The sequence below is a fragment of the Melozone crissalis genome, unplaced genomic scaffold (assembly GCF_028551555.1).
Source record: "Melozone crissalis strain CALT ecotype California unplaced genomic scaffold, PUWL_Pcris_2 ptg000012l_1, whole genome shotgun sequence".
Taxonomy (NCBI): domain Eukaryota; kingdom Metazoa; phylum Chordata; class Aves; order Passeriformes; family Passerellidae; genus Melozone; species Melozone crissalis.
Genome location: NW_026535790.1, coordinates 15,464,124 through 15,486,558, shown reverse-complemented (window position 1 = coordinate 15,486,558; position 22,435 = coordinate 15,464,124). Strand labels below are relative to the sequence as shown.

General features: G+C 54.8%; 1 protein-coding gene and 1 non-coding gene across 3 annotated transcripts in view; one reads left to right on the top strand and one right to left on the bottom strand.

Annotated features, from left to right (window-relative positions):
• The window catches only part of TRAF7 (TNF receptor associated factor 7), a 28,702-nt gene extending 7,361 nt beyond the window's left edge, over positions 1 to 21,341 (bottom strand). Inside the window, exons 1-9 of one of the 2 annotated variants that reach the window (XM_054270570.1) lie at positions 21,266 to 21,341; positions 12,997 to 13,115; positions 12,780 to 12,837; positions 11,675 to 11,766; positions 5,942 to 6,058; positions 4,612 to 4,704; positions 2,966 to 2,999; positions 1,527 to 1,710; positions 732 to 866 (exon numbers count right to left, since the gene is read on the bottom strand). In XM_054270570.1, coding sequence (XP_054126545.1) covers positions 732 to 866; positions 1,527 to 1,710; positions 2,966 to 2,999; positions 4,612 to 4,704; positions 5,942 to 6,058; positions 11,675 to 11,766; positions 12,780 to 12,837; positions 12,997 to 13,077 — 794 coding nt within the window. In that variant the 5' untranslated portion in view covers positions 13,078 to 13,115; positions 21,266 to 21,341. Of the gene's footprint in view, positions 1 to 731; positions 867 to 1,526; positions 1,711 to 2,965; positions 3,000 to 4,611; positions 4,705 to 5,941; positions 6,059 to 6,289; positions 6,428 to 11,674; positions 11,767 to 12,779; positions 12,838 to 12,996; positions 13,116 to 21,265 lie in introns of those variants that run through there. The other variant, XM_054270571.1, reaches the window with a different exon arrangement.
• Positions 21,342 to 21,795: 454 nt separating this feature from the next.
• On the top strand, positions 21,796 to 21,886 carry LOC128934055 (small nucleolar RNA SNORD60). The gene has a single exon (XR_008482815.1). It is a non-coding gene; the product is annotated as a small nucleolar RNA SNORD60 (small nucleolar RNA).
• Positions 21,887 to 22,435: the final 549 nt, after the last annotated feature.

Genomic DNA, 22,435 nt, shown 5'->3' with positions numbered 1-22,435 from the left:
AGGAGCCATCAAAACCAGTGGAAAAAACTGCAGCTGACCTCGGCAGATGCTGCCTTGGGCCTGCAGCACGGCACAGAGTCAGGGCTGCTCTGCCAGGACTTGCCTTGCTCTGCCTCTGCCAAGACATGGCTCAGGATCATGGAATCAAAAAACTGCTGAGGTTGGAAAAGGCCTCCAAGATCATCGAGTCCATTTGTTCCCCAAGGCCACACTAACCCATGTCCCCAAGTGCCATATCTAAGTGGCATTTAAATCCCTCAGGGATGGGCAGTCCTCCACTGCCCTGTGCCAGAGCTGCAAGAACTTTCTGTGAACTCTCCCTGCAACAGTAAACCCAAGCAGGGGCTGCCCTGGGGCTCGGGTGACAGGGAACCCTCTGAGGTGGATCAGCACTTCCCTTGCCTGGGACAAGGCCTGCTTGGCAAGACACAGCCATGGTGCTCAAATTACTCTTGTCCTCATCCCCCTCTCTTCATGCTCTGACTCCTCCAGCTCTTCGACCTGTGCACTCACCTTCCTCATCCTCCTCCTCACCGTGACCTGCCTGTTCCCACCCCAAGGCTCCAGGGCTGCCTCCTGCCACCCCTGGAACCCCCAGCTCAGCCTCAGGCCAATGCAGAGCACTGGGGAGAGCTGCTCAGAGCCTCAGGCCACCCCAAGGCTGCAGCAGGCAAAAGCAGCTCAGTTATGAGCTCAGCGCAGCTCCCCACCCCAAAGCATCAGCTCCTTACCCGTATTTGGAGTGGGGACACTTGATGTGCTCACACTCCTTCAGGTGAGCCTCCAGGTTCATTTTGAGGAGGGGAGGGCAGCTGGGGTTGTTGGGGCAGCGCACGGGCCTGTAATCACAGCTGCTCTCATGATCCCTGTGCACGGAGAGAAACAAAGGCAGGAAAATCAGCAACGAGCAAAAATTATTGGGAACAACACAGATCCTCAGGAGAGGAGCAAACCAGCCCTGTGAGGCTGTCAGATGATCCAAAGCCCCCTGCTCTGAGGCTGCAATTCCAGCTTTAAATTCTCATTTGGCCAGAAAATTGAGAGTAATAATAGGCCACATTTTCACAGGGCACATCTACTTCTGCAGCTGATGGGCTGAGCCTTCAGGCAGCCATCAACAACAGGAATGGACAAGGAAAACAGGGATGGGAGGGAGATAGAGTTCAGATTCATAGGATATAATGGAGATAACAAAAAGAATCCCAAGTTCTCCACTAGATCTCAGCCATGGAGTTTCATCTCAGATGTGAGATGGCTGCTCTCACAATGCACCCCCTGTCCCAGTGCTGGCACTCAGGGAGCAGAAAACAGTGTGCTCCCCCCGATGCCACCCTGCCCATTTCCCTGGTACAGCCAGACAGAGCAGTGCTGGCAGGAGCTGCACGGCCCTGGAGCCGCAGGGCAGGCTGGGCTGGCACTGCCCTGGAGCCGCAGGGCAGGCTGGGCTGGCACTGCCCTGGAGCCGCAGGGCACACCGGGCTGGCAGGGCCCTTTCCCTGGGGAGGATCCCTGGAAGGAGCACTCACTTCCTGGCACTGAGTTTGATGGTGAAGGGGCAGCCTCGGGGGTCCACCTCGAAGGCAGGGCTCTTGCTGCTGGCGGCGGGCCGGCAGCCGTACTTGCAGTGGATGAACAGCTCCCCGATCTGCTCGGCCACCGCGATGTTGTTCACCACCACCGTCAGCTTGGCGTTGTCCACGGGGCACTTCTCTGCCAGGGAGGGAAGGATGGCACGGTCACTGAGGGCTCACGCAGGGCACTGGCATCTGCCAGAGCCCCTGCGTGGAAATTGCGGTTTGTGCCTTCCCTGGTGGGGTCAGCCAAGTCCCAGGTGAGTGGCCATGGAAAGAGCCAGGAATATTCACACAAGGGCTGCCAGCCATCGTCTTTGGTTGTCTTGGGGTGTGGGAAAGTTACAGGCTGTGTTAATGCATAATGACTGAGGGAGCTGCCAGTGAAAGGAGCCCACACTGATGCCTTGTGCTGGCTGAAGGCTGAGTGTTCACAGGCAGTGAGCTCAAATCACCAGATCTCCCAGCCATAACCTGCTCCTCACCCAGGCCTGGGCACAGCTCCTGCTGCCAGCAACCACTGAAACCCAGGATCATTCAGCTTGGAAAACACCTCCAAGATCATCGAGTCCAAGCCTTGGACTGATCACCACCTCATCAACTGAGCTCTGCCACATCCAGCTGTTTATGGAACACTGCAGGCACGGGGATTGCAATTGCAAAGCCTTTTGCCACAGATCTGTGGGCTGGGGTTGATATAGCAGAGCACAGTGAGGGGATTAACATGCAGAGCAGAGGGACCTCTTGTGTGTGGAACACAAAAATCTTAAGGCAGAAAGAGCTGCTGCTTTGCAGGACTCTCCAGGGAGCCTCCTTAGGGATCACTGTTCTGGTAATGCCAATGGCTTGGCTCTGTGCTGAACAACAGCTTGCCAAGAGGGCTTGTGCCAAAAAAAGTCTTTTCTTTGCAGCCAGAGTGCAACCCAAGTGGGAGCTGGTTAGCCCAGGCCAGCAGCCAGGGGCTTGGGCTCTCCCAGGGCTCTGGAAGAGCTGGGTGAGCTAAAGCAGCTCAGTGGGGCTCAGGCAGGGGCCAGAGCCCTGGCACTGAGGGGATGGAGAGAAGGGATTGATGCCAAATGTGGCCCCTGCTTCTTTATCCAGGCAGCCACAGAAAGCTTTCAGTTTGAAATCAGTGGGTCAGCTCTGGGCGAGACATGTATTATCCTGGGATTATCCAGTGCATTTTCCAGGATCTGAGAACATCCTGTGCCCAGCCCATGCTCCAGAGTGCACCACTGGCCCCCAGCCCCTCACTGCTGCAGTGCCACGCCTCACTGACAGCTTGTTTTAAGCCCTTTGGACATTTTTCTGCAGGTTTCTCTTTAGGTGAAAGCAAATCAACCAGAAAATAACAGTGTCGTGGCTGCATCACACAAGAACAGCTCTGTACTCACCAGATGTTAAGGCACATCTCCTGCAAAACGTGTGCTGTGGAGACAGAGAGCAACAGCAGCGTCAGCGTAAAACCAGCGGGCAAATGATTCCCTGTGGCTGCCCCTGGGAAAGGGGGCACACAGCACAGCCTGGGGCTCAGAGCCTCAGCAGCTGCTCTGCCTGTCCCAGCTCAGGGCAAACCCCAGCTGCTTGCTCAGGGTGAAGCACAGGTCCTGAACACACAGCTTGGAGCCCTGACCTCCCCATTCAGGATCAGGCCATGATCTAGGTGAAAGCCAAAGCCAGTGGCATGTTCTGCCACACTCTGATACTCACGGGATCACAGAATCCTGGAAAGGTTTGGGTTGGAAGGGATCTTAGAGATCAATTTCCAATTCCCTGCCATGGGCAGGGACACCTTCCACCAGAGCAGGGCTCAGAGCTCCATCCAGCCTGCTCTTGGACACATCCAAGTCTTTCCTACCCTCCACATCTGCACAGGGTTTCTCTATGGGTTTCACCCTCCCCTGTAGCCCATGTCATCCCTCTCACCCCTCTGAGAAGCCCTTGGGGAAGGGGAAGCCTGGGCTGTCCCCTGTGCCTCTCCCTGCCCTTGCCCAGCCAGCCCACCACATCCATCCCCCTGGAGCCCTCTCAAGGCAGCAGAGGCAGCCCTGTCCTGCTGCCAGGCAGATGGAACAGCTGGTTTGTAAGCCCATTAAATGCTCTGTAAATTTGAGCACTTTAAATAGCTCCCCTCTGCGTTGTGACAGTTTAACTTGACAGAGCAGCAAGCACAGTCTAACACACTAATGAACACAAAGGCTGCAGCTTTCACTGGTCCTGATCCTGCCCTGTGCATTCCCTGGAGCCTCCTCAGGCACGTTCCCTGGCCAGGGAGCCAGCTCTTGGCAGGGCCCCCTCTGGAGCTGTTATCTGCTGCCCTGCTCCCATGGCCTTTTCCTGCCCGCCACAGCTGCACTGAGCTCCCTCCAGAGCAGGACTGCAGATGAAGCCAGGCTGCTTCCTGCAGTGGGCCTTTTTCCACATTAACCACTAAATCTCAGTGTCTCTGTGCAGAGCTGCTCACCGGAATGGTGCAGCCAAACTGCAGCAGCTTCCAGCACTTTTGGGGAATGGCACCCTCGCTGCAATAAACAATCCTGAGCTCTGCTGCTGCTGCTACAGCCCCATCCTGGTGATCAGATCACGTCACAAGCATTAGAGCCACCTCAAAGCCATCTTTCTTCACAAGGAGCACAGGAATAATATACAGCTTCTATTAAACCCCAGTAAAATGGAATCCAGAAGAATATTCATAACACCCCGTGCCTTTCATTTGAGGATCTCAAATCCCTGTGCAAGCATTAACTAAATGAAGCTTCAAGCCATTCTTGTTTTATAAGCAACACTTCCTTCACAACTGAAGCACAGCCATTCCTGGCGTGCCCAGGAGCTCCTGCAGAGCCCTTCAGGAGGAGTTTTTGACCTCATGGAAGCCACAGCAAGGAGACTGAACATGGCCAGGATGGAGTGGCTGGCAGTCCAGCTCTCCTGGGAAAAGCCATCCCACCTAGTTTTGCTTGGCAGTCCCCAGGGAGAGACAGAGGGGACAGTCCAGGCTTGAGTGTGGCCCAGCCAGGGTGTGTGGGAGAGCCACGCTTACCCCACAGGTTGTGATGACGGGATCCTTGAAGACACTGCAGCACAGCTGGCAGCACAGCTTCACAGAGGGCTGCTCTGCAAACACCAGGGGCTCCTGCAGGGCACACACAGGGACACACACAGCGGGGATTAGTCCAAACCAAGAGCCTGCAGCTCTGCAGGAGGAATAACACAACCCCTCAGTGCTGAGCCTCGGGGAGCCTGGGGCACACTGAGGGTTTTCCATGGTCTCAACATAAAGTTCTGTCTGGATCTGCTGAGTTCCAGTAGGGGAAGGATGAACTTGGGAATGGCTGGAGACCCTCACTCAGCTCATCACAAACTGGGGGCCACCAGCAACTGGCAGGATCAGCACGTGACAGCAAACTGCACAGACCAACTCCAGTGATTCAGTCACCAGAACTGCATGAGCTGCACTGGCTGGGACTTTCTCCTTGGTTGGCCTGAGCATAAAGTTAACTGCCAAATTGTACTAAGCCTGAGCTTGAGAGCAATTGTAAAGCAGCCTGCACTCTTGTGCTTTTGAAGCATTCTGAAGGAAGGGCTCCTTCACTCCTCAGGAAGCAGAAACAGCATTGTTTCTGCTGCAATGGGCCCATCTCTCCAGTTTTGTTTACCAACTAGGACAGGCAGCACAGGGCTCCAAGCACGTCCTCCCAGAGCACCACGGCTCTCCATGCTCACATTTCAGAGCATTTCCAATCAATCTCTGCAGTTCCCTCTGTCTTTTCATCCTGTGCTGCTCTCAGAAATGCAAACACAGCCCCCTGGGTTCCCAAATATGAAACAAACTCTTATCCTAGATCAGTGGCAGAACGCCGCCTGACCTCTTATTCATCCAGTTTGGGGTTGGTTACTGGGTCACAAGCTGAGCTCAGTTTAAAAGTATCCTCCCCCAGCATGCAGACAATTCCTTGCACCCTCCTGGGGCTGACAATCAAGTCTGTGGGGTGCCACACAGCCCTGAATGGGGATGGGGCTCCAAATCCACGGGGAATTGTATTTTTTTGCTGCCTGGGGCCAGACCACCAGCCTGAGCCTTGCAACCCGCCCTGCTCTGCTGCAGGGCCAGGGAGTCTAGCAGGACTTTGCACAGACTTACGGTTTTTCTGGGAAGCAGAAAAGCCTCACCATTGTCCTTGCTTTCCAGGCAGGGAAGTGGTACAGGAGGAAGCAAAGTCAGTGGTGGAAACAAAGTGAAAAGCAGGAGCCTGAGGCAGGCACCGCACAAAATCTGCCCCGGAGAGCTCTGCGTACTCACAACAGCCCACTAAGTTACTCTGACACTGAGCTTCCCAGTCCTGCTCCTTGAGGCCACCCCAAATACCTACTGGCTCCTCCTCTTCCTCGTGGAGCGAGAACGTGGAGCGCAGGGACATGTTGGACTCGGAGTGCAGGGAGCGGACGGAGATGGCGGAGTCGGAGCGGCGCGGGGTGCTGATGGGAGGCTGCGGACACAGGGCAGCTCTGGTCAGTGCCATCATTCCCAAACTGCAGGCAGGGCCCCCAGGCTCAGCTCTCCCCCTCCACAGCACTCCACTGAGTGGCCCTGCTGCTGTGTGCCCTGCCCTGCCCCGTGCCCGCAGACAGGAGTCACTGGGGTTTCACTCCCTGAGCCAGGCTGACACCGACGCTCCAAGCACATCACCTCCTCCAAGGGGCGTTCCCTGCACACTTACCGTGCACACCCGCAAAGCAACGGCCTGCAAGGATTAATCCTTCATGGAAAGCTCTGTAAACCTCCCCCAGAGATCGCTCCAGCTCCTGCAATGGCTCTAATCTCTGCAGCAGCACTTGTTGTTGCACTCACTATCTAACTTCTGCCAAATTTCTTTGCGTAAGTGCGGAGACTTCCTTCTATTGAATTCTCTGTGAGCCCGGCTCTGCCGCTTCCTGCTCGGGAGGGGAGAGCAGAGCACACACCGAGCACCAATCCAGAGAGATCCTCTGCCGTGGCAGCCCTGGGATTGGCTTGGAGGGAGTGCTGCTGCTGGAATATTAACCACAGCACGTCTCCCAGGGTGGAATGGCAACCGCCAGCACGTAGCCAAGGTGCCATTCGGTGTCGAAGCACCACTGGAGGCTGCAGACCGTGGGGAGGCTGGATCTGAGGAGCCGGTGCAGCTGGGAGTGCAGCCACTGAGGGGTTACTCTGCGAGAGATGCTGCTGCTGGACTGGAAAAGGTGCAGAGAGGAGGAATAAAGGTCTCCAATGAGCAGAATGCATGCTTGGACAAAGAAATGGAAGAATGAAGCCAGAAGCTTCAGACGCTTCACATGAGGCGTGGTGGATGAGCATCTGCACGTGTCACACTCTCCAAGGCCTGGCTGTAGCTTCTGTCAGTCCCCAGCCCTGAGCAGTGCTGGCTGGAAGGAGCTCTGGAGATCCCTGGCTGCCCACTGGAAAAGGGACTCTCTACCTGGCCCTGGCCCTGGCCCAGGCCTGGCACTGCCCAGGGAACAGGGAAAGCTGCATGACCAGACTCTGCTGAGCTCCTCTCCTGCACCTTGTGGGAAAAACCACTTTTCCTCATGTTCCACGTGAGCCTCGGGAGCTGCATTCTGTGTGCCTGCCCTGTGTGAAATGGGTGACCTCAGAGCCAGGGCCAGACAAAGGCAATGCAGGAGGGCCCAGGGGCAGCAGGAAATTCAGCACTGAAAGCTGCAAGGTGAGGTTCAGAGGCTGCTGCCCTCCCCAGAGACAAAGCTGCAGTCCCTACAGCCTGCCTGGGCTGCAGGAGAGCAGCAGACCAGGATCCTGCTGCTTCCTCACTCTGCTCTGCTGCCTCATTTTTATGATCCTGGGCTCTGAGGAACTCAGAAATGCCGCATCTGCTTAGAAGCCAAAGCATAAATGTCTTTCCCTTAAAGACAGCATATTTATTGACTAAATACATAAACCTTAAGGAGGAATGGTTATAATGAGGTAAATCCATTTTATGTGTATCCATTCATTTTATGATTTTCCTCCACTAGAAGCAGAAATTATTAAAATAACCAGAATGACTGTGCACAGTTCCCACTCTGGAGGTGACAGGGAGTGAGGGCAGCAAAGGCAGGCCCTGCAGGGAGGCAACATCCAGAGAGGATCACCAACAGAGAAGAGGACTGCAGCATTCCAGGGGTGTGAGACACAGAAGGTTTGTGCAGGACTCTGGGCTGAGCTCCCTGTGTCCTGGTTTGGATAATGCTGGTGTTAACTGAACAGCAGAGTAGGGGATGTGCTGAGAAGGATCCTTCACTCCCCCCAGGCTGGGGGGGAAAACACAGAATAAGAGAGGATGTGCTGGCAGTTCCAGACCCTCTGGGTATCTGCAGCCTTGATCTGCCAAGCAAACAAGGATAAAACTCAAGAGACCTCATTTCTGCATTAAACATCAGGCACACCTTCAAAGAGCCTAAGGATGGAGCACTCAAACATCTGATGGAAGATGGAGAGTTTCCACCTCTGGCTCAGAGGTGAAGCTCCCTGTAAACAACAGATCTGGACAGGCAGGCAGCCTCCATCCATGGTATCCAATGTTCCAATATTCAGCTGCAATCTTTAGCTGCAGTTCCCACCACCTCAGTGACAGGAGCAGCCTCCTGGTTCCAGCTCCATGCCGGCACAGCAAGGCGGGGACCTGTGGCACTGTGCCCAGGCAGGATGGCAGCAGCAATCCTGCCCTGTACACACAGCACACTGCTCTGCTGCTGTTCCATTAACAGCAATGCTGCCCTGCACACACAGCACACTGCTCTGCTGCTGTTCCACTAACAGCAATGCTGCCCTGCACACACAGCACACTGCTCTGCTCCTGTTCCACTAACAGCAATGCTGCCCTGCACACACAGCACACTGCTCTGCTCCTGTTTCACTAACAGCAATGCTGCCCTGCACACACAGCACACTGCTCTGCTCCTGTTTCACTAACAGCAATCCCTGCCCTGTACACACAGCACACTGCTCTGCTGCTGTTCCATTAACAGCAATGCTGCCCTGCACACACAGCACACTGCTCTGCTCCTGTTCCATTAACAGCAATGCTGCCCTGCACACACAGCACACTGCTCTGCTCCTGTTCCATTAACAGCAATGCTGCCCTGCACACACAGCACACTGCTCTGCTGCTGTTCCATTAACAGCAATGCTGCCCTGCACACACAGCACACTGCTCTGCTCCTGTTTCACTAACAGCAATGCTGCCCTGCACACACAGCACACTGCTCTGCTGCTGTTCCATTAACAGCAATGCTGCCCTGCACACACAGCACACTGCTCTGCTCCTGTTCCACTAACAGCAATCCCTGCCCTGCACACACAGCACACTGCTCTGCTCCTGTTTCACTAACAGCAATCCCTGCCCTGCACACAGAGCACACTGCTCTGCTGCTGTTCCATTAACAGCAATCCCTGCCCTGCACACACAGCACACTGCTCTGCTCCTGTTTCACTAACAGCAATGCTGCCCTGCACACACAGCACACTGCTCTGCTCCTGTTTCACTAACAGCAATGCTGCCCTGCACACACAGCACACTGCTCTGCTCCTGTTCCATTAACAGCAATGCTGCCCTGCACACACAGCACACTGCTCTGCTCCTGTTTCACTAACAGCAATGCTGCCCTGCACACACAGCACACTGCTCTGCTCCTGTTCCATTAACAGCAATGCTGCCCTGCACACACAGCACACTGCTCTGCTCCTGTTCCATTAACAGCAATCCCTGCCCTGCACACACAGCACACTGCTCTGCTCCTGTTTCACTAACAGCAATGCTGCCCTGCACACACAGCACACTGCTCTGCTCCTGTTCCATTAACAGCAATGCTGCCCTGCACACACAGCACACTGCTCTGCTCCTGTTCCATTAACAGCAATGCTGCCCTGCACACACAGCACACTGCTCTGCTCCTGTTTCACTAACAGCAATGCTGCCCTGCACACACAGCACACTGCTCTGCTCCTGTTCCATTAACAGCAATGCTGCCCTGCACACACAGCACACTGCTCTGCTCCTGTTTCACTAACAGCAATGCTGCCCTGCACACACAGCACACTGCTCTGCTCCTGTTCCATTAACAGCAATGCTGCCCTGCACACACAGCACACTGCTCTGCTCCTGTTCCATTAACAGCAATGCTGCCCTGCACACACAGCACACTGCTCTGCTCCTGTTTCACTAACAGCAATCCCTGCCCTGCACACACAGCACACTGCTCTGCTCCTGTTTCACTAACAGCAATCCTGCCCTGCACACAGAGCACACTGCTCTGCTCCTGTTTCACTAACAGCAATGCTGCCCTGCACACAGAGCACACTGCTCTGCTGCTGTTTCACTAACAGCAATCCCTGCCCTGCACACAGAGCACACTGCTCTGCTCCTGTTTCACTAACAGCAGCTTTACAAGGAAAGAAAAGGGGGCGGTGGAGGTCACAGGAGGGCTCTGACTCCTCTCCAGCTGTCTCTCTCATGGCTGTGAAGCCCTTGGCAGCTTCTGGAGGAGGGAAAACTCAGTGATGAGGAAGAGAAATCCCCAGATTATTCCTTGACAAAGCAAATGAAGCTTCCTAAGAGGGTTAGTGAGCCTGCCTGGAGCAGCAGGCAGAGCAGGACCGAGGCGGTTCTGGTTTGTCAGCACCTCACGCTGCTTCCTGAACCACTCAGTAATCCTCTCAGTGTTTTTGCTGAAGAATATTTAACACTCCAGGGGAAGTGGGCTGAGACTGTCCAGGAGGACTGAAGCTGGCTCCCAGCAGAGATCTCCCCCATTCTTGGCTGCACACCCCAGTTTGTGCCAGCGGGGTTTCCAAAGGAGTCAGGGAGTTTCTTTATCAGATCTGGCTAAATGAAATATTCACAGCATTCCCTCCTCTGGAAAAATCCTCCCCTCTGCCCTGTGAGAGCTGCCCAGCTTGTGAAAAGGGCCCAGAGGGTCTGTGCTGACAGCCAGGGCGAGCCTGAGCCCTGGCCCAGCTCGTGGGGTCAGTGCTGGGCTGGGGAGCTGCACTTGCCAAGGACACCAGGCACATTTTCAAAGGGCTTGTTAGAGAAAAGACCAACAACAAACAAAACCCCCACGGGCTCACATAAAACACAGCGAGATCTCTGAGCAACAGAAGGAACTTCATAGGATGCTGACAATAAAATTCTTTGCAATCTGGTGTCAAATTTATTTTAAGAAGTGCTGCAGCTCCACACTGTTGCTGACCCCAGTCTCTAACTCCAGCAGCAATGATCCATTTATGCCTGGCGTGGAAATTGGGTCTTGTAACCTAACTCTACAAATACTTCATTTGAAGTTTGTTACTAACATGTTTAGATCTGAACAGAGCTTGTGGTTGTGAGATGTGGCTGGAGCACCAGGGACAAGACAAGGTCCAGCCTCGGACCATCCTTTCATCAAGGTTTGCTTTGCTGTTGCTGTTCTTGATTTAATTGATTTACCTAATTTAATTTCTCTCCAAGCAGCTAACCCCGAAGACCGTTGAATCACTAAATTCCCCAAAAAGAACTTAGAAGTGAGTGATAAAACTGGATACAAAACTGGGAACTGCTTTACCACCAAGACACAGGGAGACACAGGAATGGTTTGTGTGGGAAGCCCAGCACAGCCCTTAGAGTCCAACATCCCAATCTGCAGGTTTCAAACCCTCTCCCTGTGGTCAGAGGCCCCATCTGGAGGTGGGAATAGGAATGGATTCTCTGGCCATAACTGCAGAGCCAGCTGGGATCCATCCAACACAGCACAGAGAGTGCCTGGCCCAGTCACAGCCCAGACATCCTGGCAGAGGCTGCTTCTCCCAGGAGCCAGGTACTGCTCAAGGAGGCTCTGGGATTTGTAGTTCCCAGGCTCTGCACACACGTAACAATCTCTAGCAGTGTGAAAAGCAGCAGCAGCTCCAGCCCAGGTGAGAATGAGCTGCTCCCCCAGGGCAGCAGCAATGCTGAGGCTGGTCCTGCCTCTGGGGCACACATCACAGACAATGCTGAGGGAGGCAGAGCAGTCCAGAGGAGCTCCAGACACCTCTCATTTCACCTCTGCTCTGCTAAGCCAGCCAGCAGGGCCCTGCCCACACCTACCATGCCATCATCCTCGTCCCGTGGGGAGTACGTGAGGGTGCTGGAGGAGGACGGGGTCCGACGGTGCTGCTTGAAAGTGTTGGTCCCGTCAGCTTTACAGGGAATTCAAAAGGAAAAACAAGCAGTTAGGCTCCTCAGAAACATTGCCAAGCTATGGCACAGCCTCTGTAGCTGTAAGTGTTCCTTAGAAAAGGAAAAGACTGGGGATTCTGCAATGCTGGCTCATGACTGGATGTATCAGCACAGGCAGAACAACCCTGATCTCTGAGAGCTTGCCCAGAAAAGAGCACAGGTAATATCCTCAAAAATACTATTAAAAGGAAACTTTATACTCCCATGTATCTCAGTCACCAGTAAAAATTGCCTGGATGCAGGGAGGTCTGGATATCCCTGAGGCACAGGGGAGCCATGCTAAATTAAATATGAAATATTTGTATAGAGATCATGTAACTGACTCTGATACGTATAAAAGTCTGAATGTAAATATTTGGGAGTCCAAAACCATCCAGAGTCCAGGACAAATGTAATCCAAACATTTTTCTCGGGCAGATGTTCATATCCTCATCAAAATCAGTGTCAAGTCTTTTTGTTTCTATTAAAGGAAGGATATTTGTATCCCAAAATGAAAGCAGGCCTCTTCCTACATTCCCCCCACGTGCCAGGGCTCAGGCTCCCCTCACCTGCTGAGCTTTGAGGAACAAGGCACAGGAATTGTAAATGAGCAGGGACATCTGCATCCCCTCCTGTCTGAGCTGAAAGTGGCCACGGGGTTTTACCAAAGCTCCAGAGTGACTCACAGGCAGGCACAGAGGGAAGATGGAAATTTTCAGCATTGGTGATGATTGTCACAGGGATCAATAACACTTGGTGCTGAGCTCAGCATCAAACCCTGCCGTACTACTCTGCTTTCAGCAAAGGCTTCCCAGTGGTGCTGCTCAGTCTGCCTGAGGAGAGAAAACTCCTGTGCCTGCTCATTTCCATCCTGTCAGGACACACAACACCAAACCCAGCCCCTCAACACCTGGTTAATGACCAGAGAGATTCTCCCAACAGCTTTATCATCTGTAAAAGGACAACAACCACACTCAGTACATTAAACACCCACCCTTTGTGATGGTGGTCACAGCAGAGAAGGCTGGTCCAAAAGTTGTTTCCATTCTTGTCTGAAATATTGAAAAAACCAATGTCAGGGCATTTAAAGCCTTCAGGCTCTGCCTGGGCTGCACACACACCGTGAATAGTGAGGTTTTGAGTGGCAGGCAAAGAGCCTGTTCAAAAGGAGGCTGGGAGCCCAGGAAGCAGGGCTGTGCTGTTTGCCTTACCCCGTTAGTGTTCTCAGCTGTAGTGATGTTGGTGGTGCCACTGGAGAAACGATTGTAGCGAGCGCTCTTGTTTGAGCTCATAATCTAGGCCAGCATCTGTTAGTCATGGGAAGCGTGCTCTGTGGGAGAAAAGGACACAAAGGGAGTTAGGCTCCTTCTGGGTATTTCCCTGGGCTCAGAGAACACTGTCCTCCAGCACACAGCACAAGTGTTTACCTAAACTCATAAAAACCTGGATTTTCAGAAGCAAGAGGACAAAGATTCCTTCAAATCATTCCTGAGTGAGTGTTCAGCATTTTTAAAATATATGATTATCTTTTAATAAGAGCCTCATTCCTCTCCCTCCACCGGTCCATTAGGCTCAAGTTTGCCAAGTCAAGAATTCCACAACAGTAATCTGCAGAAACACACGGAGTTTGCTTCCTTTAACCTCTGCTGAAACCTGACACTGCTTCAGGGCACAATTATGCTGCTGTCCCAGCAAACCCGACAAGATGCTCTCAGTCTCGTTCAGAGCCAGGAGAGCCTCAGGAAGGAGCTGCAGCTCCTCTGCCATCACACAGAGGTGCCCCTGGCTCAGGCTGCAGTTTCCCTCAGAGAGAGGTGAAGTGTCCCAGGTGTTTCCAGCAATTGGTTTTCTCTTACCTGGGAGTGACCAGTCCTAAATCTCCGAGCTCTTTATAAAAACACCACTGGGATTTCTGCACTTTCCAGAAAGGGAAACCGAGGCTCACAGAGAGAGCCAGGGTCCCAGCAGAGCTGTGAGCTGGGATTCGTGCAGGATTCCCACCTCCCCGAGAGCCCTGGCACACAGGGCTGGGCACACCCTGCACACACATTCTGAACACTGCAAGGCTGACTCTGGGGCTGTCCTCGGCCAAGGCCCTGCTCAGGGTCTGACACAGCAATTCCAGGGCTCCTGCAGCTCTGGATCCAACAGCTGGCAGGCAGCCACCACAGCAGAACCCTGGGCAGGGGATTGCTGCTCAGGTCTGAACTCCCAGAGACAACTACGGTCAGAAATTATAAAAAATCCGAAATTCCAAAGAAAAACCAAACAAACGGAAACCCCGAAACCTAACGCAAACCCATGTGAAAAGCAGGGATCTGGATCATGTTTTCCACACACGTGACGGCACTGTCCTGGCTGCTTGCAAATGCCAGATCCCTGAGGAGATGCTGAGCACAGAGTCTGGAGCTGTCTCAAAAGCAGCAGGAACGAGCAGAGCTGTGCTGCAGCATCAGGAGACCTGCAGGGTTTAAAGCTGGGCTGCAGCAGCCACAGGGCTGGCTCTGGCCGCTGCGTCCTTTGATTCTGTCTGTGCTCCCGAGGGCACAGAGCGCAGAGGGAGGCAGGGAGGTGGCAGAGGGCGGACAAGGGGTTTGGGCCATTGACTCCAGGATTTCTGAGCCCTTCTGACCCAGCCCCTCTCCCTCTGGCAGCCCTGGATGAGCCCTTGGCTCCCTCCCAGCAAAAACTCCCCCCTTCTGCACAAGGCTGAGGATTCCCCTCTCCAACCACAAAGGCTGAAGATGAGAGGTCTCCAGCTGGGGTCTCCAGATGATGCAGTGCTCGTAAATTAAGCAAAGCAAGTACTTCCATGAGCAATGGCACAAACTGCTGCATCTCCTGGGATTTCCAGTCTCAAGGCTGCATTATCTCATGGCCAGTAACATGTACATCCCCAAAATGTAGGTTCCCTACACCTAGCAGTACACCTGGGCTCACCACTCTCCTCTGGAAAAGGGATTCAGCACTCTGCTCCTCCCACAATTGGCTGGAAATAGAGAAATATTCAAATTTCCAGGGATATGAATCCATGCAACACCTACCCACACCCCCTTTATCCTGCCCTGCTCAAAGGCAGGAGCAGGGATTTGCTCCCACCTCATCAGCCATGGCAGTGAGGGTTAAGGGAGCCTGGTATATCAAATATTCCTTGTGGGGTTTAGGGCAAAGAGTCATTCCCAGATGGAAAGAGAGGAAAGGAGGATCCTGATGGAGGATCAGGGCTGTCTGGAGACTCAGGCACAGCTCCATTCCCTCTCATTTTCAGGGTATGTATCACCTCCAGATGAACAGATGGAGACTCAAGCAATGGGAAACACTCAGAGACAGGGAAAACAAAAATGGGAATAAACTGAGAGCATGAGGAGTTCTGTGATATCATCAAATGTGATCAGATGTGACACAAACTGACTGCAGCCACCTGAGCCACTGCAATGGTCCTTCAATGCCTGCCTGGAAGCTCCAATAAACCCAGAGTGGGGAAGGAAAGTGGAATTCAGGGGTTTCCCACTCACTGGTTGGCTATTAGCTTGGCTGAGCAAGGTACCTGCAGCAGCAGCAGCAGCAGGAGGGAGCCTGCTCATGTCTGCTCCAAGCAGAGACCAGAGGAATGTGAGCAATGGCAAAAATCTCCAGCAGAGTATCAGCCAGGCTGCACAACCCCAGCAGGATCTGATTTCAGCCCAAACCTCTGCACCCACCACAGCCAGGAGCATTGCAGCACAGCAGACGCCTCTCCACAGCATTGTCTGACAAGCTCCTCACACCCTCCTTTCCATCTGAGAACCTCTCCAACTGATACCAAAGAATTTAAAAGGAGGCAAAAAAGAGCTGATGGTGCCAACATTAATACCAACTTCCTACAGCACTTGCAAAAGTCTCTGCGCCTCTGCTTGGATCTGAACCCTGCCAGCTTCACTGCCCTGTGCTCCCAGCCTGAGTGTCCCCCTTGTGTGGCTGCTGCTGGGAACCCAGCCTGTGATCCACATTCTCCTCGCCTGGACTTAATTCTTTTAACGTGCAACATCAGTGGTTTTTACAGTAAACAAGGAGGGGGGGAAATCTAAATCTCCCCTGGAAAAAGGAAGCTGTGGGGAACCCAATATTCAGTAAATCCCACAGCTGATCATAACCAGATGTGAGGGGGGGCAGGGATAGGTTTCAGCATTTGCACATATCAGGGATCGACTCGAGGCTTTTGAGACTCAGTGAGAGGAAAAGCCTTAAAATCCTCCTTTAGTAACTCAGGCAAGGAAAACCCAACCAGCAGCAGCTGCAGAGGGAGGCAGTGCTCCCTGTCCCACTGCTGAGGGGAGATCCAACAGGATCAGCCGCACATCACCCCAGGACTGCACCCCAGAGCTGGCAGGAGAACCGGCACAGGGTCTGGCTGATTCCTCCCTCTGAGGTTATTCACCCCAAGGAAACTGCTGGGCTGGCAGATTGCGCCACAGCAGGAGTGCCTGGCAGTGGGAGAGGCAGGCACGGGTTATCCTGCCCTGCCTGAACTTCCTTATCTCACTTCTTGGGTATTTATGGCGCAAGACAGAGCTCCTGTTCCTCTTCCAACAAACACTGCACTCACAACAGAAGGGTGACACATCCCTGACAGGGCTGGCACATCCCAGGGAAATACTCCCACAAAAGCACAGGCAGGTGCCAAGGGCACAGGGTGATTGTGGGGTAATCAACCACTCTGGGGTAATTAAGCACTCTGTGACCAGCAGCACCTCAGGTGCAGCTCCTGACGAGGGCTGTCAGCATCTGGTCTGACCTGTACAGCACAGGGTGTGGGAATGCAGAGCTACAGCAGCTCCTGAGACAAGCACCTCTCAGGGACACCTCTCCATCCATGGACACCTCTCCATGGACACCTCTCCATCCATGGACACCTCTCCACGGACACCTCTCCATTCATGGACACCTCTCCATCCATGGACACCTCTCCATTCATGGACACCTCTCCATCCATGGACACCTCTCCATGGACACCTCTCCATCCATGGACACCTCTCCATCCATAGACACTTCTCCATCCATGGACACCTCTCAGGGGACATCTTTCCATCAACACCTCTCCCTGGACACCTTTCCATGGACACCTCTCCCTGGACACCACTCTATGGACCCCTCCCCATGGACACCAGACCAAAGGCAGGCAGTGGAGCCCTCTGGTCACCCCTCAGCCCAGGAACACCAGGCCAGGGCTCCCAGCCCCAGGTGAGGATGGGCAGTAAAAGCAGCAGTGAAACCACCAGGGCTGCAGGTGACACTCAGCTCTGCCCAGCAGGTGGTGAAGAACTTATGAAAAACCCCACACAACTAAGGAGACAAAGAGGCTGCAGACAAGATAAAATCTAAACCACCTGAGCCAGCAGGACATTTCTTACACTCCTTGGATGTCAGTGCAGGAAGGACATAAAGCACGAACAGAAGCTCGGCCTCACTGACAGGACGTGGCACCTCCACCTGATGAATCTGTGGAACAGGCTTTTTACTGCTTGTGAGTTTTTCTTATAAGTCACATCAGCTTTTCTGAGTGTCTTACAGTGGGACCATAACTGTACTGAGCTGTCATCAATAAAAATAAAAGGGATATTTTTAATTGCTGCTGCTTTTGCCAGCGCTTGCACTGACTGCAGGACTGAGAGAGAACATTCAGCAGCTGTTTCAACACTGCCATGCCTTTGAACAAATGCAGTTCAGAAAGGAAAAGCATTTCATATGGTGCTTTTCCCAAAGGATAATGAAGCCTTGGGATAGGAGAATATTTGCAATACTCCATGGGAAAACCTGAGGCTCCAGCTTTCAAATGTCCCCACAGCTGGATCAAAAGTGATTGCTGTGGTGAAATGAAGCACCTCAATTTTCCCAGAAAAATACAATTAAATTAGAAGTTGGAACAGAGGCCAATATTCAGTGCTGTTCCGTGACACAAAAGCTACATTTGAAGTTTTATTTCCAGTTCAGGTAACCTGGGAGGATCCACCTACAGCACCACTTTTGTTATGCAGCCCAGCTCTGACCCTGCAACCGAAATTGTCCTGTGTGGGCTCAGCAGCTCCTGAGGCACTGCTGGGCAGAACAGGCACGTCCACAGCTCTGCCACACAAGGCCCTTAATCAAAAGGTGCTTCAGAAGTTGGCCCTGGCACTGCACAGCTGCGTGCTGTGCCTCTCACAGCCTGTGCTCTTCCACATCCTCCCTCACAGAACAGACCCCTTCTGAGAACATCACACTGCTAAATTATGGATTTGGTGACGGAAAAAGAACAAAACCCCAGCCAAGGCCTGAGACCAACAACATCCTCCCCTCCCAGGCAAAAACCTCAGTGCTGCTGCACTTCCTTGGCAGGGAATGGCCAGATCCTGATGGAAGATCCCACACCTGAGAGCTGAGAGCAGCCACCCTCACCCCTCACACCACAGCTGGTGCTCACTGGGGCTCCTCAGACCTGGCTGACAGAGAACAAGGGGCTGCCAGGGCCCTGTGGGCTGGCTCAGCTCTGCTTTTGGTGTCCCTGCTGCAAATCTGACAGAGAGGGGGGCTTGCAGCTCAGCTGAACACATGGCAGGGCAGCATCAAGGACTGGGGATGGAGAGACTTGGCCTCTGCTCTCCCAAGGAAGCCAGAGCAATGTTCGTCTCACCTGGAGCTCTGCTAGACCCAAAGCAATCGGAGCTCCTCTCTCCTCTATTCCCCAATTCCTGTGCCATGGCTGAGGCCTCTCCCAGCTGCTTTTCCTTCTGGCTGGCTGCACTGCATCCTCTGGAAAGCTGTAACCACCCCAGCACACGGTGGGATTCTTCCAGATTGAAGTCACAGCAAACCTGAGCCCATAGCCATGACTCAAACAGCACAAAGTAGCACTCCCACCCCCTGTTCCCCCCCAGCATCCTCCAAAGCTTTGACACCTCGTGACACACACTCTTCTCTGCCCTCTGGATGCAGCTAGAACACTTCAGAGATCCAGCTGAAATGCATCATCTCCTTCAGAAAAACAAAAAACCCAGCAAATTCCAGTCACCTGCTGTTGTTTTGTGCAGCTCCCTTGGCTTTGCCACTGAGAACAAGCAGGAGGCATCTGTGGACACCAACACTCATCGATCAAATCAGTGATCCTGGGAGAAACAGCACCAAATCCTTGACTCCAAAAGAGACCAGGGGATGTGGACACTGCCACCACGGCAAATCTGCCGACAGCTTTGAGACAGAAGCACCACTCAGTGTCCCACAGCCCCAAACACACGGACTAAACTCTGCCCCAGGCTGGCTCAGAATTCCAGGGGACACAGAATCCTCCAGCCTGGCTGCTGCGCTCACAGCTCTGCCCAAGGAACACCGAGGGTTTCCCACCTGTGGAACACCAGCCCAACCTCAGCATTGGGCTGCTGCAATCAAACACTCCATGCAAAGGTCACTCTGAAGGACCAGAAAACCTGCCCAACACAGCTGCAGCTGCTGGACAGGCCACAGGTACCCCTGGCAAAGTCTGCAGGGCTCCAGGTGCCTCCTGGAGGGATGGAAACAGTTCCTCCCTCACTGCTGCAGGATCCAGGTAACTCCTGGAGGGATGGAAACAGTTCCTCCCTCACTGCTGCAGGATCCAGGTAACTCCTGGAGGGATGGAAACAGTTCCTCCCTCACTCTCAAACTGCTGCAAGGCTCCAGGTAACTCCTGGAGGGATGAAAAGTTCCTCCCTCACTGCTGCAGGGGAGCAGCTTCCCGGGAATGCTGCATGACACCAGGCACACAGAGCAAACCCTTCTCCTTGGAGCAAACCCTTCTCCTTGGAGCACACTCACCCCTGGCCATCCTGGAGCAGCAGAGCCCGGCAAGATGCCACCGGCATGCCCGTTCTGAGCTGGGGACAGGCCCCTCCTCGTGCCCTGAGCTGGGGCCAGGCTTCTCCTCGGCCTCTTCCGCCCAGCGTGCTCTGTGGATGGCTCCCGGTGATGTAAACAGAAAGGCATGCGGAGCAGTGGGCGATATGTAAATGCAGCTGGAAAATCCCACAGCTCAGCCAATCTCCAGCTGCCTCTCGGCTTTGCCCCGGCTGCTCCGGGTTCAGTTCAGTGCAGGAAAAACAACCCGCTCCCAGCGCAAGGGTTTATTCCCTGATCGCAGACAGAAAAGTTCTTCGCTTGCTTTAAGGGGAGTTGGAGTTTCTCACCCTCTTTTAAAGTTCCCAAACTATTCAGAATTCTGTGTAACAACAGCAACACGCTCTCTTGCCTGGAGAGAGAATCCAGGGAAACCCAGTCACACGGAACAGCCACAAAAGGGCAGAGCTGGGGAGCAGGACTTGCCCAAAACACAGACACTGGTGCTGGTGGGGAATTCCAGTGCCAGGACAGCCCTGCAGAGCTGAGGCTGCCCCAGGAGCAGGCACCGCCCCCTCCAGCCCCCCGATATTCTGTTCAGAGGTGCCTCTGAAGCTCCAGGGCTGTGCTCAGGGCAGAGCAGAGCAGCCTGAATGGGTAATTGGGGGTGCTGCTGCCAAAGGCTCCTGGGGTGAGCTCAGAGAGGGGTGACAGGAACCCCTGTGAGCAGCCAGCTGCCCCCCTGCTGGTCCCAGCTGTCCCTACAGCCCCTGATCCAGCCCTGTGGCTGTGTGTGACCCCCCAAACCCGCTCCTGGAGCGCTCAGCAGCCCTGTGGCTGTGTGTGAGCCCCCAAACCCGCTCCTGGAGCGCTCAGCAGCCCTGTGGCTGTGTGTGAGCCCCCAAACCCGCTCCTGGAGCACTCAGCAGCCCTGTGGCTGTGTGTGACCCCCCAAACCCGCTCCTGGAGCACTGAGCAGCCCTGTGGCTGTGGCTGTATCTGAGCCCAGCAGAGCCCACAGGGAAGCGGAACCCAAGGGAATCCTCCCCGCTGCCCTCCCCAGCTCACAGCTCAGCGATCCCACAGCCTGGCAGGCTCTGCCAGCGGGACAGCGGCTGCAGCGGCAGGGACAGAGCCCGAGAGCTCGTGTGGAACGAGAAGGGAATGGCAAAACCCACAATTCACAGTTCACAATCCGGACCCGCACATGTTCTGCGGCAGCCACGGAGACCGACCCGCATTTTGTGTACTGTGAGCCCAGAGCCCAGGGAAAGGAGCTTAGTGCGAGGGCGGGAGAGAGGCAGCAGCAACACGTGCTGCCCGGACAGGGAACGGGGCACAAAACGCCAGAACTGAGCAGAAAAAGCCAAAGCCAAGCGGACACTGCGATGGGAGCCAGCGAACACCCCGGGCGGGCAGCGGGGCCGGCGAGCGAGGCCTGCCGGGATTCGCGGGGACGGAACAGCACCGATGATCTCGGGCTGCCCGGAGCGCCCCGGCAGAGCCGCCGGCACCCCACACACAGCGCCCGGTGGGCACCGGGAGCCTCCGCCGGCGCCTTCCTGGCCCGCGGCCCGGCGCCCCTGCCCGGCCCGGCCCCTCCCCTGCCGGAGCCGCCCGGCGCGGCCCGCCCGGCTCCCCCCGGCCCGCCCGTACCTCCCAGCGGCGGCGGCGGCCGCAGCGCCGGTGCCCGGTCCCGAGACATCGCGCCCGGGCCTGCTGCCCCCCGCCGCCCGGCCCGGAAGAGCCACGCCCAGCGCTCCTCGGGACTTGTAGTCCCGTGCGCCGCTTCCTGCCCGCGCCGCCGAGCGGCTTGGACTACAACTCCCAGCAGCCCCCGCATACAGTCACTCCGTGCTACAACCACTGTTGCTACTGGTTCTGCCCGGCCTCCAGCAGTGACCAATCAGAAGGCGGCAACTGCCGCCTCGGGCCACGCTGCGCAGCGCGTCGCCATTGGCAGGGAGGAGAACGGCGACCAATCAGCGCTAGGGGAGGCGGGGCGTTGGTCACGCCAACCGCTGGCGATTGGCTATGTCCACAGCAGTCTGACCAATAGCGGCGTCGCAGTGAGCATAAAATACGTAGCGCGGAGCGCGTGCGGTCTTTCCAGCCAGAGGTGCGGAGCGGACGGGCTGTGTGGGAGGGAGGGAGCGGGGCCGGTACCGGGGCTATTACCGAGGGCGGGCCGCTGATGATCCACATTTACCTTTCTGACACCTCGTCTGAGGGCGGCGGGCGGCCGCAGCCCCTGCTGAGCAGCCACGGCTGAGGCCCGCGGTGCCTGCGGCCCGGCGGGGCGGGCGGGCGCGCTCCTCCCCTCACGCGCTGCCTTCTCCCCTCAGGGCTCGGCGGAAAGCGGCCTCGATGTGCGGCTCGGCGGTGGCGGTGTCCCGAGCCCCGTGCCCGGTCCTTGGCGGTCCCCGGCGTTGTGGGCCGGTAAAAGGCGGCGATCCCTGCTCCGGTGTTCGCGGTAAGTGGGGCTGAGCCCCGGGAAATGCTCCTGCTCTGCAACGAGGCGGATCTTGAAGCACAAAGAAGCAGCTGCGGAATGGGCTGGAGGGAAGAATTCACCGAGTTTTGCTCTCCCTCGTGGGTTAGTTAAAGGTGAATATCCTGGCTGGGTGGTGGGTGCAGTAGTGTAAGTGAATGGATTTACATTCTTAACTGTAGTGCTACAGTGTGTAGATTCAGAATTAAAATCTTTCTTCTGTTTACCTCCGTGGAAGATAAAACAAGCTACTCCTCTAAGGTTTTCCCTCTCTCAAGACCAGCCTTAATTGTGAATGTTTTACTGTTGTATTTCTACTTCAGCTTCTATATAAA